Source organism: Elephantulus edwardii, unplaced genomic scaffold (assembly GCF_000299155.1).
Source record: "Elephantulus edwardii isolate Elephantulus edwardi_28Jun2011 unplaced genomic scaffold, EleEdw1.0 scaffold00091, whole genome shotgun sequence".
Taxonomy (NCBI): domain Eukaryota; kingdom Metazoa; phylum Chordata; class Mammalia; order Macroscelidea; family Macroscelididae; genus Elephantulus; species Elephantulus edwardii.
In genome coordinates this window covers 8,403,457-8,417,103 of record NW_006399841.1, presented here as the reverse complement: position 1 = coordinate 8,417,103, position 13,647 = coordinate 8,403,457, and the positions used below count along the sequence as shown (strand labels likewise).

The 13,647-nt window shown below is 38.2% G+C and overlaps 1 protein-coding gene across 8 annotated transcripts in view; it reads left to right on the top strand.

The window, feature by feature from the left end:
- Window positions 1–13,647, top strand: part of RBMS3 (RNA binding motif, single stranded interacting protein 3) — an 844,595-nt gene that overhangs the window by 720,563 nt on the left and 110,385 nt on the right. For 5 of the 8 annotated variants that reach the window (XM_006890630.1, XM_006890633.1, XM_006890634.1 and 2 more), the window contains exon 10: window positions 2,074–2,124. The exons of the other annotated variants lie outside the window; for them this stretch is intronic. In XM_006890630.1, coding sequence (XP_006890692.1) covers window positions 2,074–2,124 — 51 coding nt within the window. The remainder of the gene's footprint in view (window positions 1–2,073; window positions 2,125–13,647) is intronic. 8 annotated transcript variants of the gene reach the window in all.

Genomic DNA, 13,647 nt, shown 5'->3' with positions numbered 1-13,647 from the left:
TTTCTGGTTATGAATTAGCCTATACTTTCAAAGAGCTGTTTGCATCTATTTCACTAAATAATAAAACCCACCATATGTTTTGTTCTTTCTGTTGTGTGTTTATGATTATGCTACTTTTCCAGCTTTCTCACCATGGAGAAATGATTGTGTTTCTTTTTATGCTATTTTGGTTGTTTATGTTTTCTCTTTTGCCTTTTCTTAGAAGCACAATTCTAGAATTTCTCTCCCTCACTCCAGGATGTTTTACCATTGCCATCTCATTTTGTCGTGCTGTCCTGGTGAAGTTATATGGAGAGATGTTAAATCCTATTTCCTAATAATAATAATAATAATGGAAGTTTATCAGAGTTGTAAAAATAAAAAAAATATTCCCAATCCCTGTTCTCATTTCATTGTCAGCTCACAAGAGGTCACAAAAGACCTCAGGGGACCATGAGCTGAAAACTTAGAAATTCTCTGAGTCTCTCTGTGTCCTTAACTAGACGTTGCAATCAGCTAATTTCAAATGTGCAGGTGGGCTGAAGGATCACACTCTTTCATCTTTTATCTCTGAGTTAGCAGATATAGTCTCCTCCCTGTTCCACTCTAGCCAACACGGTTCTGCAAACAATTATTCGTCTCTACTTAGAAAATGCCTATCAAAACAGCCTGCAAGGAGACAGTGGCTAGGGTTGGTTTGCAACATTTTGGAGCAAGAACGAGAAAGAATGGTAGAACGCAAGCGTTTGCCTGCATGTACTTGTAGATAATTTGCCGAGGGTGGGGTGGCCGTTCTGTGGGGGGGGGTAATGTGGACTGCTGTGACTTCAGTGAAGTTTCACCTTACTCAGCCACTACTTACCACTCTGTCGGAGCGTCAAACTTGAGCCTATATGCCTTTTTCCTCATTAATGGCCCCTGAAGCACATCGTTTTCACTCCTTTTCTGCACTTTGACTCTTGAAATACATTGATAGGTAACGGCGTAGACGTTTGTTGGAACTGCATTCGGTGGTCTCACAAGAGCTCGAGTCTTAGTTGCCTTTCCTATGAGGCTGCTTGCAGGTGCTGTTGAATTTTTGTTCCTTGTGCAGGCCTGCCTGGTAGGAATGTGTAATTCTCCCCTCCCACCCTCCCTCCCCCTTGGCCTCTGTTTCAGCCAAGACCACCCATTGAGCTCTGGTGTAGAGCGCTTTGGTGACATGAATAAAATATCCACAGAAAAGTGATTTCACTTGGGAGGGCTCATAAGTAGAATTTAGCTCCAGCTCTCTTTTCTCAAAAAGGGAATGAGAGCAAGTTCACATGTTGTAGATTCTCGCCTCTGACCACTTCTTCTCCTTATTTCTTGCCTATTTTTTTTAGTCTAAATTGCATTAACAAATCCATCAGCATGAGTATATTGAAAAACAAAATCTTCACAGTTCCCCTTTTGACACTTCACTCTTATAATCTGATGTTCTCATTTGGCTGTCGCATGGTGTATCTCAAAACAGTTGGCTGGCTCAAAGAGTCACTTAATTACTGATTGTACAAAGCACTGTATGAGGGGGCAAAAACCCTGCAAAGTTGGTTAACTTGGGTTTAACCCAAAGCCTTCCCCAAAACTTCTGAATGTTCTGTTTAGTTCTTATCTCAGCTTTTCCCTCTTGGACATCTTTCCAAGAAGAGATCACCTGAACCTTTGAAGGTTCCTTTGAAGTAGAACCAATAATACAGAAAGGGCAACTCTAGCAGCCAACTCTTGCCTTTTTTATACGTAAGAGCATCTCAAGGACTTCACCACCATATAATCTCTAAAGTCTCCTAAAACTAAACCTCTATCACTAACCTTAAAATAGGGCTCAAGACCCAGCCTGGAGTGTAAGGGCATTGGACCCAGCTCCTGTGAAATGACAAGTTCCATTTTTATCCTATTTCAGAGACCAAACTAATGAGGTCTAAGACTTTCTTTCCTAACCTTGGCTTTGAACACTAACTAGCTGTAAAGTCAGATGGACTCCACTTTCTTATGTCCTAGTGTGACTCCACTGAACACAAGAACCAAGTTCTCTCTGTAATTGCCTTGTGCTAATAAGTGCTGTTTGATGCATAGGTCCAGAGTACTTCATGGATGCCTCATCCGCCATACGTTATGCAGCCAACAGTAAGTGTTCTCAGTCTCCTGAGGCTAAATATTTCTATTATCCAAGTGCAAGCGTGTGTCATGCGTAGAAGCTTTGGGGTAATGCTTTTGTTATATCTTCCACCTCTTTCAGGCCACTATTATTTTTCCCCTTAAAATTCTGGGCCTGAATTTCTAACAAAAGCATGAAGAGAGAAAAGGAGAGAGAGAGAGAGAGAATAGAAACAAACTTTTTGGAAGAAATAGCATTCACTCTCCAAAACTGATGCCTGGAATCCGTTTAGTAGTGGGATGTTTCGGAATATAGGGACTTGGAACTCTGGGCAATGAAATCGATTCTGGACAGAAAGCAATTCTTTTTGTTTGTGTTCCTTTTCTTTCTGGAATTACTTTACTTTCTTTGGATACAGTTTGATATGCTCTGGGGGAAATTTGGATGATCATATCCAGCTTTAGACTAGAAGGCAATAGATCTGAACTTGGCAGGTAGTTGTCTGTTAAGAGATGGAGATAGACCTATAGCAAGGCAGAGAGATGGTTTTAAGTTAACGCTCACTAATATCTTTTTCTTTTATGAGAACTTTCTTCTAAAAACTTAAAACTCTGCAGTTAGTTCCCACTTAAAGGGATGCTGTGTCACTTCAAAGTTTAGAATGATTCCATGTTTGATTAGGTTATAGATTGAGGAAAGATGTGCTATCCGTCTCTGTCTAGGTCTTTAGAGGTAGAAAACAGTAGTAGATTTCAGTAGTGGCACATTCAAGGGAGCAACAGGAGAAGGTCCTCTGGACTGGAAATTCCCTGACGAGGACGTGGGTCCACCATCCCAAGTATGCTCACATCTGTGCTGTTCTTTCCATTTCGCTCTCTCCACCTAATGAGCTTATGGAAGGAACAAGTAAGAGCCTGGAGTAAAAACCATTTCAAAAGGAGCCATGCTGTCATCCTTCCTGTGTCAAATATGCAGAGACAGTGTCCCATTTTAACCCTTTCAAAGGCAATCTTTAAAAATGGTGACTCAAACCCAGTTGCTGTTGAGTCAACTGCCGCTCAGACCAATTCCACGGAACAGCGGAGGGGTGTCCCGGGGGGCGCTGGTCTGTAGGCAGTCACGCGGCCAAAGGAGCAAGTGTCTGGCAGTTCAAATGACAAGAAGCCCTTCAGGAGAAAGGTGGACAGTCTCTTGTGTGTAAAAACCCACCGGAGCTTCAGCCTCAACAGCGATGAGAGGGAGAAATATAGAGACAGCCTTTTCAGAAAGAAGACGACCACATTTTCTTCCTCTGAAGAAAATGGAGTGACTGAGGCTGCATTGGGTCAAATAATTAACTCTTCAATTCAAGGTCAAGGACTTTACTTAAGGCACCACCAGGTCTCCTTTGTAAAAAAATGATCATATAATAAAGACTAGTAAGCTTAATAGGACTGCTAGGGAAACAAACAGATTTGTCCTGGAAAGGGTTAAACCAGGTGGCTTCTTGGAGGCAAGGATTCTGAGGCCCCGTCTAACTTACTTTGGACATGTTGTGAGGAGAGACCGGTCCTTGGAGAGGGACATCATACTTGGGAGGGTGGAGGGACGTCGCAGGAGAGAAAGGCCCTCTATGAGGTGGATTGATTCAGTGACTGGGATAATTGGGATGGGAGTGTCAGAGACGGTGCGAATGGCACAGGACAGAGCAGAGTTTAGGGCTGTTGTACATAGGGTCACTATGAGTCGCAAGCGACTCGACGGCACATAACAACAACAACAACAACAACAACAACAGTAAGCTTAATGCCTAGATGGGTATTTGCTGGGATAAACCCAGCAACTAATTTCATATATGAGTTTTTTCCTTAAAAAAAAATAAGGAACATTCTGTTTTGCATCTAAGATTTCAATGTCTTATTTTCACTTTAAAAAAGAAAATGTATGTAGCTTATCATAGCAAAGGCCTGGGACATATTTTATGAATCTCTCTCTCTCTCTGCTATTGTGTACCCATCTTTGGGTTTCCTGGGCTTTTCTGGGTGATGCTCTGTGAACTGCAGCACTAGGTAAAGGCTGCACTTTTCTATCCCACGCACGAGGTAGGACCCAGGATGCACTGCCAGGCCAGTGGAGAGCTCCGACTGAGTCACCACAGGAAAGGGAAGGAGTCTTGTTCAGATTTAAAGATGAGACTTTCTAGACAGAAACTACCATTTTCTAAGAGGATAGCGAGTTCATCCATTTCATCCATCCGTGCAACAGGGATGCTGGTGGAGTCCTCACAACTGAAGTGAATAAGAATCATCTCTTTGCAGCGAAAAAGAATGCACATCTGGGAACTTGGGAGATTTGCCAGTCTGTTAGGTTCTCCAGGATTTCTGGTGCATGAAGGGCAGGAAGCGGGGTGGAGCGATCTTCCTTTCAGCTGCCACTCAGGACCTTGGCAACATTTTCCAAGAACATCTCCCTGCATCCAAACCCAACCTTAGCCTCATGCTTTGAACTGTTAGTTTGCCCACATCTTCTTCTGTGTGTGTGTGTGTGTGTGTGTGTGTGTGTGTGTGTGTGTGTGTTTGTCCCTTTGGCTTTTCTTTGCCATGGCTGTTGCTTATTGATACCATCTCACTTCCCGTCAGTAGACTATATATTACAGAGGGCCCACAAACATGGAGCATTTGTGTCTGGGTGGATCCTGGACAAAAGGAGTGGCCAAGGCTGTTGTCTTTAACATGGGAAGTTTGCTAAACAACATCACAGACCCAAGCTTTTCACCATTCGCCTGTATCTTTTGACAGTGTTGCTTGGCTCTGTATTCTAGAAATACTTTTTTTCCCAAAAGGCCCCCATCTCTCCATCATTAGCGTGGTGTTAAATTAGTCTTTGATGCTAAAATAGTGAAAGAATCAAGTGATCTACAGCCAAGTAGCAAAATAATTGAGTCTAAAAAGAAATCTCTTCATATGATCCCCATGAAACTGCCAAGTGGCGTAATGATAGAATGAAATACATCTCGAATTCTATGTGGCAAACTAAATATTTCCTGAAGGGTTGACTTGATGGCTAATAGCCTGCGGTTTGGGTTTTGCTTTGCAGATAGAAGTCTGTAGCAGATAAGTACGCTGAATAAGATTCCTAAGATTCCTGAGCTGTGGGCAATAATAGTCAAGTCCTGGGCTTTTCATATGCATCTTAAAAGTTGAACAATGAGAAACGATACATAAGAAGACATCGATGCTTTTTAAATGTGATATTACAATAGTGAATATGCCATGAACTGTCAAAACAACAACGGTGGCTGCCCTGAAGGAAGTACAACCAGCATCCTCCAAAGAGGTGAAACTTCATCTCCAATACATCGAGCAGTTTTTGGAGAGATGCCAGTCCTTAGAAAATGTCATCACCACCCTGGGAAAGGGAGGAGGACCAGCGCAAGGGGGAGAATTGACACAGCGACTCTAACAACAGACTCGAGCGTGTGGGAGATTGTGAGGCCGGCACAGCAGAGGACGCCTTTCAGATCTGTTGTTCCCAGGGTTGCTATGAGTTGGAGTTGACTTGACAGCACCTAACAACTGATGGTATATTTGATCATTAAGTGAGTAAAGTACAAAATCTTTAAAACTAGTCCCTAGCAATTAGAAACTCCTTTAACTTATTCTTAGTACTTGGATACTATTATGTATCTTATGTGTTAGATTTGACTTTACACTTTAGCAACTATATGAAATGAGTATTGATCGAGCACATTGAGAAAGAGCAAAAGTCACTTATTTCTACCACAGCCTTACTGCTCATTTCTATTACACGGCCAGTGTGGTTTTGGAGGTAGCTTTTGTAGTTGCAGATTAAACACATCACCTACCTTGCTTGGTATTTATTTTACTTCTTACTAAACCATTCAGTTGCAAACTCTGAAAGAAATGAAAACCCATTTAGACCAGTAACTAGAACCTGCTTTATAAATGGATTCAATGCATCAGTGTCTATATGTTTTGTACATGTTGCCTGCAGTATCTATCTCCTTATAGTTGGATGTGGGTTTTTTTCTTCCTCAAACATTTTTCTGACTCCCACTTAGGGGGGAAAAAAATCTCAGGTAAAACTCTCACCACACAGCTCTGCTTGGTCCCAAGCACCATGACTCAGATGGGCTGTTGCTTAGAGAAGGGAGCTTTGTGACCAGAGGAGCCTTGAGGTTCTCTCTCAGCCTTGATCTTGGTGCTACAGGATCCCAGTCAGTTCTGCACAAAGAGAACCTCACAGTCAGCAAAGAGCAGAATGGCCTTGGTCCCTCCCAGGGCAGAGGAATAGTTAAACCAGAGGGCTTGAAATAAGATAGAAACGATATGTGTGTCACAAACAAGGGAAGGAAGGGTAGGGAAGAATAGAGAGCATCAGCAGAGATCTTGCTTCGACTGGCCACTGAAGGTGCTTTTCTGGACATTTAATTTTCTGAATTGTGTGCAATCTGCTTTTCAGTAGACTTAGAACTAAAATCTGAGAGGTTTCTCCTGTTGAGGAGGACGTGATAATATAGCCGCCCAGCTGTAACCTAGTGTTTGTTCAGGATTTACATCCTCTCAGTTATTGGGACCAAGGACCTTGTCAGACCCTACAGAGTGCAGCAGGGTCACTTGAGTTTGCTCTTGTCATAGTGCCCTGAGCAGAGAGAACAAGCAAACTGAATTAGGATTCACTTTATGCTGTAACGAAGCAAAAATGCTGACTTTGTCTTTGCAATTGGTTTTTGTTTCTGCTTCTCGGCACTGCATCCCCAAGTCTTATCATTACGGTGACAGGATTTTAATAGATGATGGATGACACCAAATATCTTTTCTGCACTGTTGCATAATGTCACATTGCAATCCCGTGTGAACGTACAATGGCAGTTCTCATGTTGCCATATGTGGAACGTTTTGTTAAATCTGCACTATTGACAAGACAAAAAGATGATACATCTCTGTAGGAAGTGTGGTTCCATTTCTTTACGTTCAACTTAGGCTTGTTTCAATCATATGGCTTCTGATTGTCAAAGAGTAATTTCCTCTCAAGGAGAAAGGTCAGCCTTCATTTTTGCTTAATTGCAAACTGGTTATCTAATTATAATTCTCTAACAAATGTGTTGAATTATTGCCTACTTTATTGTGATGCGAGGCCACATTATTATTTTGATGATTAATAGTCCCCAAGTTGAAAGGTAAATGGAAAATATAAATTTGCCCTGTACAAAAAAATAATCAAGGAAGCTGCAGAATACCTGACTTACATATTTTTAATCTGAAAGCACATTTATAAGGAATTGATTTTAGAAGTTATGTCCATCGAAATTGCAGATGCATTTTCTATAAAAGCAGTCACTAAATTTGAGGAGAGTATTATAAACCATTAGAATTCTGTTCTTGAAAAAGCACAATTTTCAGATACCTCTGTTTTAGTTTAATACCCGAGTTGAGGAAAATATACAACTTTCAGTGTTTCATTGTCAAAGTACCAAGTGAAAATCTTTTGTTGTCTATCAAGCTAAGCTGAGAAATAGATATGCTTGTGACTGAATCTTGGTTAACAAGATAGAAAAACCATGAGCCTAGCCCATATCGAGTGAGATCACTAACATACATCTCAGGGAATTACAATAGCCTTGCGGGGAAGGGGCATCTACCATGCAATGTCACTCCATTAAAATGCACAGTTGTGTACAGAAGGTTTGAGGTTCTAAAACGATAAAAGTGGAAATATACAAACAACAACAAAAAGGGAAAAAAATAAAGCAAAATCTGAGCAACTGTAGCAAAACATGTGTGTACTTTAATTACTGTCAAACACAATGCCAGCTTTGGCATTTCTAGAAGTAACTTCCAAATTCTACAGTAAATTTTCAAAAATCATTTCAGGTGACTTTCATGGGGAAAGCCTACCCTTTAAGTAATGAAATGAAAACAAGCTCAGAATTTAGCACAGTCTAGCAGTTTTTCCAATCCTTCCCACCGAAGGACCCTCCCTCATCAACTATATTCTCCAGAAATAGTCTTCTCCAGAAGATAATACTTTTATTTTCTGTCTTCTAGCTTATCTATAGTAGTCTCCAGAAGTAGTCTTATTTGAACCTATATCTCACTATCCAGTCATTTTCTAGGGGGTACAGAAGTATGTTCATGTTTACACATTTTTAATGTATGCAGAGGGTTAGTCTACAATTATTATGTCATCTTGCTTTCTTTCCCCATATTAGTAGAATGTCCTGAATGTCTTAATTTATGAGTCACTTTCATATCTATATTATTTTTTAACATTATGCTCTACTTTTGTACAGATGCACCAAAACCTATTTAACCTACTTCCTAAGTTTATTTAAGTTACTTCTAGCACTTACTCTCTTATGAACTGGAATATTGAAAACTTGTGGGGAAATATTCTAGATTAATCGCTGAAACAACAAGTATTTGAATTTTTACACTAGCAGCTGTTATTATTAAATTTTAGTTTAAATGTCAGCAATAGCCTAGAAATCAAAAGATGTCTTATTGTTGAGAAAATTTGCCAAGGACATCGTTAAAGTAATGAAAAGCCAGGATGCCTGTTTAAAAACTAAGATGGACCAGATGCAAGCCAAGATACATATGTGGAAGTTGGACAGTGAGTAAGGAACATGCAGAAGAATTGATGCCTTTGAACTGGGATGTTGGAGAGGAATACTGAATATTCTGTGGACTGCGAAGAGAACAAACCAGTCCGTCCTGGAGAGGAAGAATCCAAGTTGCTCTCCAGAAGCAAGGATTTTGAGGCTCCGTGTCACATATCTTGGGCATGTAGCCAGGAGGGACCAGTCCCTGGAAAAGGACATTATGCATGGAAGGGTGGAGGGATAGCACAAGAAAGGAAGACCCTAGATGAGATGGACTGACACAGTGATTGGGGTAATAGGTGACTATGTGTTGGAGATAGTGACATTGGCTCAGGATAGAACAGGGTTCAGAATTATTGCACATAGGATTGTTCTGAGTCATACATGACTTGACAGCACATATCATCATCATCAACAACAATGGACTACACAAAGAACAAACAACTCTGTCCTGGAGGAAGTGCAACCAGATTGCTGCTCAGAGAAAAGGATAATGGCACTTTGTCCTCTATACTTTGCGCAGGTACTTGGAAAGAGGGATCACGTGGGGAAGGTAGAAGGTTGACAAAAGAGAGGAAGACCCTTAATGAGATGGGTTGACACGATGAGTTGCACAATGAGTGCAGCAATGAGTATGAACACATGGGAGATGGGTTGCTATGAATTGTAGTTGACTCCATGGCATCTGACAGTAACAACTTTAAATGTTATTATTTCCCCACTACCTAAATCAACAGGAGTGGCATCCACTTCTGAAATAGCTTGCCTCTGGTAACTCTATGAACTTGGAGAAATGATGGAAGTTATACAAGTGTTCAGGTCTTTTGTTCATAAGGTCGCTATGAGTTGTCTACGACTCATACAACACTTAACAGCACTCAACAACAAAAACCTAAATCATACTGGTGACCTCACATTTTAAGTGTTCTGGTAATGTGATAGGTCATAGTATCTTATTTATTTTTATGTCTATGAGTTCTACAAGAGTTGAGTTACTTTTCACATGTTTATCAACTGATTTTGTTGCTTTTTATCCTCTGAATTGCAAAGTCATTTGCTTTGCTCATTTTTCTTTTGGAGTATTCATTTTTTGAATTAATAAAAATATCTTTTCCTGTAAGTGAATACTGTCAAAATATTTTAAATATCTCTAGGTTTATTTTGATTTCATAATCTTTGCCATGCAGAATTTTATTGGTTTTAAGTTCAGAGTTATCAGTCTTTCTCTTTAAAATATTGGTAGACATTTTCTGTAAAGACAAGAGAGGACATATTTTCAGCTTCATGAGCCATGTGATTTCAGACTACTCAGTTTTGCCACTGTAGAGTGGGAGCAGATATAAACTATATACATAAATGAGTGGGAATTGCTGAGTTCCAATAAAACGTCAAGGGCACGAATAGATGGGTGGCCACATTTTGCTTTAGGCTAGCTATTTTTTACTGATTCCTGCTTTAGAGAATCTGAATATCATAGGAAATGCCTCGTCCACTTCCTAAACAACATGCCTCCAGGAACTCTATGGACTTTGATAAATTTCAATAGTTGTAGAGGGGCTTCAGGCCTTTTGTTCATAGAGTTGCTATGAGTCGTACTCAACTTGAAGGCATTCAACAACAATAACCTTATCCACTATAAAATTTTAAACAGCTTAAAATTAATATAATTAGAGGACCTTTTTCCCCCCCAGTCTCTGTTACTTTGACATTTATTTTGTGCTATGAACTGAGATCTTATTCCAACTATATAAAATATTTTCACCAACTAGATACCCAGTCACTGTAACTTCGACCCAAAAAGCCATCTATATTTTCACCATTGATCTAACATTTTACTAGTATTTATCACAAAATATACCTTGTTGTGCTTTTGGTTTTTTCTGGATTCTATCCTGTTGTCTTTTTTTATCGATCTCTCTTTGGCCATTGCTCTCTTAGTATCGTTACTATAGCTTTTACTATCTTCTATACCTGGTGGAGTCTGCCCCACATTATTGTTTTTCTACGTCTCTCAGCTCTTCTTCCTAAATACCTTACATTTCTGTGACAACAGAGCCGATAGGAAATTTGTTGGAAACCCAAAGGTCATCAGGGGTTTTATTAAATGTTAATTTTATGAGGGGTTTTTTTGACCATTAAAATCGTCACTAATTTTTTTTATTGGGATGATTTTCAAATTTTATGTTAATTTATGGTAAATTTAACATTATAAGATTATTAACTTTTAATATGAAACAAGAAAGTGTGTATTTTCATTTACTCATTAATTCTTTTAGTGTCCATTAGATGCTTTAATAGATTGCTAACATTTTCCCATATATGTTCTGTACATTCTTAACCATCTTGTGTGACATCATAATTTGTTTTCTCTCTATTTATTTTTAACTGATAACTTTGATATATATACAAAAGTAATTTACTGCTTATTTAAAATGAATATCTTTGCATTATTCAAAAGAATTTTCAAAATGGGAAACTATATAAGTACAATAATATAAAAATAAAAAATACCACTTATCTCATATTCAAGGATTATCTCAGTTAATAATAATAATATATAGTCTCAGTCTTATTTCTAAATTTACTTAAAGTTCTCTAATTATTCACAGTTGCACTCACATACACACATAGGAAAAGGGTAAGAGTAGAACAGGAAACGTAAGCATATATTGTATGTCTGTATAGGATATTTTTTTATATATACAGACTAATAGATAATATTTCTTTCACCAAAATGAGATAACAGTGCATAAACTTTGTGAAAGTACTGTTTCCACCTGATAATATTCATGTTAGTGTATGAGTAAACTTTTATTTTCTCTAACATTTACATTTTCTCAGCTACTGTAGTTTGGAAAAACTAAGTTCATTACATCTGGCTTAACAAATAATGTTCTGATAAGGAATTAAAAAGCATGATCATTAAGTGTCTTTTACTGATTAATGAAAGCATGGAAGAATTTTTTTAAGATCTACGCAAGAAAAAAAAGCCAAAAAAATAGATAAAAAATTTTGCAAAGGCAAAAAAAAAGGAAAGAAAGAAATGGAAATTTAGAAGAAATACAAAAATATCAAACTGAAATTCATATTTTAAGATGGGAATTGCAAAGATAGATAACACCTTTGAAGGATTAAAGAATTGAAAAAAATGAAACATAGAATTAGTGAACTGAAGGATAAACCCGTCAATATTAACCTACTAAAGAACAAGTAGAAATAGTAGGTCACTAATTTGCAAGTTGTTGAAGTTCAATAAATACTTCAGGTCTTCTTTGATTCAGTCTTTCTTTTTTCCTTAGTTTATAGCTGTCGTAATCATTTACTCCTTGGGAAGGGGAAAATTTGTGTTCACTGAAAAAAATAACATTTAATCAACAATTTTTTTTATTGTATGTTGTATACTAAATGCTCTTACATTGTTTTTAGTAAAGGCAAAAACAAAGCACAGACAGATCTGTCGTCTTGATGTACAATCTAATTGTAAAGATGAATCCTTAGCTTAATATTAAATAATAATTTAATGCATTATTTATAATAATATAATCTATACTATATGTATCACTTATCAAGCTGTTGCATAATATTAAAATAAGAGATATCTATTCTGCACCATCTCATTTTCTCTGTCATACTCAAGCTCATTCTGTTTTTCAGTGTGTTGATCACTAGCTCAAACTTGGACAAAATTTAAATCTGTCCTTCAAAAACAGTACTTGACTCTATAACACTTAAGTAGCATAAATAGTAAAGGACAGAAAGAACCAAAACATAAATTCAAACTGAAAAAAAAATAAGTTATCTTTATTTGTTGAAGCGAACAAGAAAGTGTGTTACCTTAGGTGGGAAGAAGGTGGAGAAGTATTTTCCTGTAAGTTTTACAGAGGCTTGAGAAGTATGGTCTGCTGAAAATGAGTAGAGTCTGCTCAAGTATGAGGGAAAGATTTTACTGGAAAGGTAACCGTGGTCTGTTGGAGCACAATTTTTATTAGTCAAATCTGGCAGACTCCTATAACATGTTTCATTAACTTGACAGTCCCAAATCCTTTGTCAAGGATTTAGATTTACTTTGGAAAATGTAAAAAAGAGAACGCTAAAGTATTTCACTTGTGTGAGTGAGGCAGTCATACTTTCCAGTGGAGTAACGGACGAATCAATCTACATTATAAAAATGTCTTTATGAAAAAAATCTTTTTGACAAAAGTCTTTTTACATCCACAGAAATACTCTTGGAGATCATTTCCCGTTTCTAAGTAGATTTTTTGAAAACTCCTTGGAGGGAATGCTTCTTAATGTTTAAGATCTTTCCCTTCAAATCACAAGTGTGGCTTGAATTGGTTTCTAGATCCTTTGAAGTCCAACAGTATGCTTTAGTTTTCTTTTTTCCTCATTTTGAGATGTGGGTAGTTGAAAGCTAAATTGTCAGCACCTGACATGTACCCATAGCATAAAAATTGATGTCAACTGGAATATTCCAGTTTCTGTGCTGTTTGAATGTGTTGAATATGTTGGTGTGTTATATATGCATGTGAGCTATTTTTGTACAAATTCATTTACACTATTTTGCTGTACGCCTTTACAAAGAATACTTCAAAGAGTATTGTATTATTTTGCAGACACACGGACAATATTAATCACATGATTGGGATCTCCTAGAGACAAAACCTTAACTGTATATGACTCCTAGTGTGGCCTCAGATACTACTTAGAACTTCGTCACTGCATCATCAGTAATATAACAACACTACCCAGCTCCTACCGGTTCCTTTATAAAAAAACCAAGAACACACTGACAACTCTACTTCCTTAGTAGTTGTTTGTTGTTGTTGTTGTTATGTGCCGTCGAGTCGCCTGCGAATCATAGCGGCCCTAAACTCTGCTCTGTCCTGTACCAATCGCACTGTCTCTGACACTCCCATCCCAATTATCCCAGTCACTGAATCAATCCACC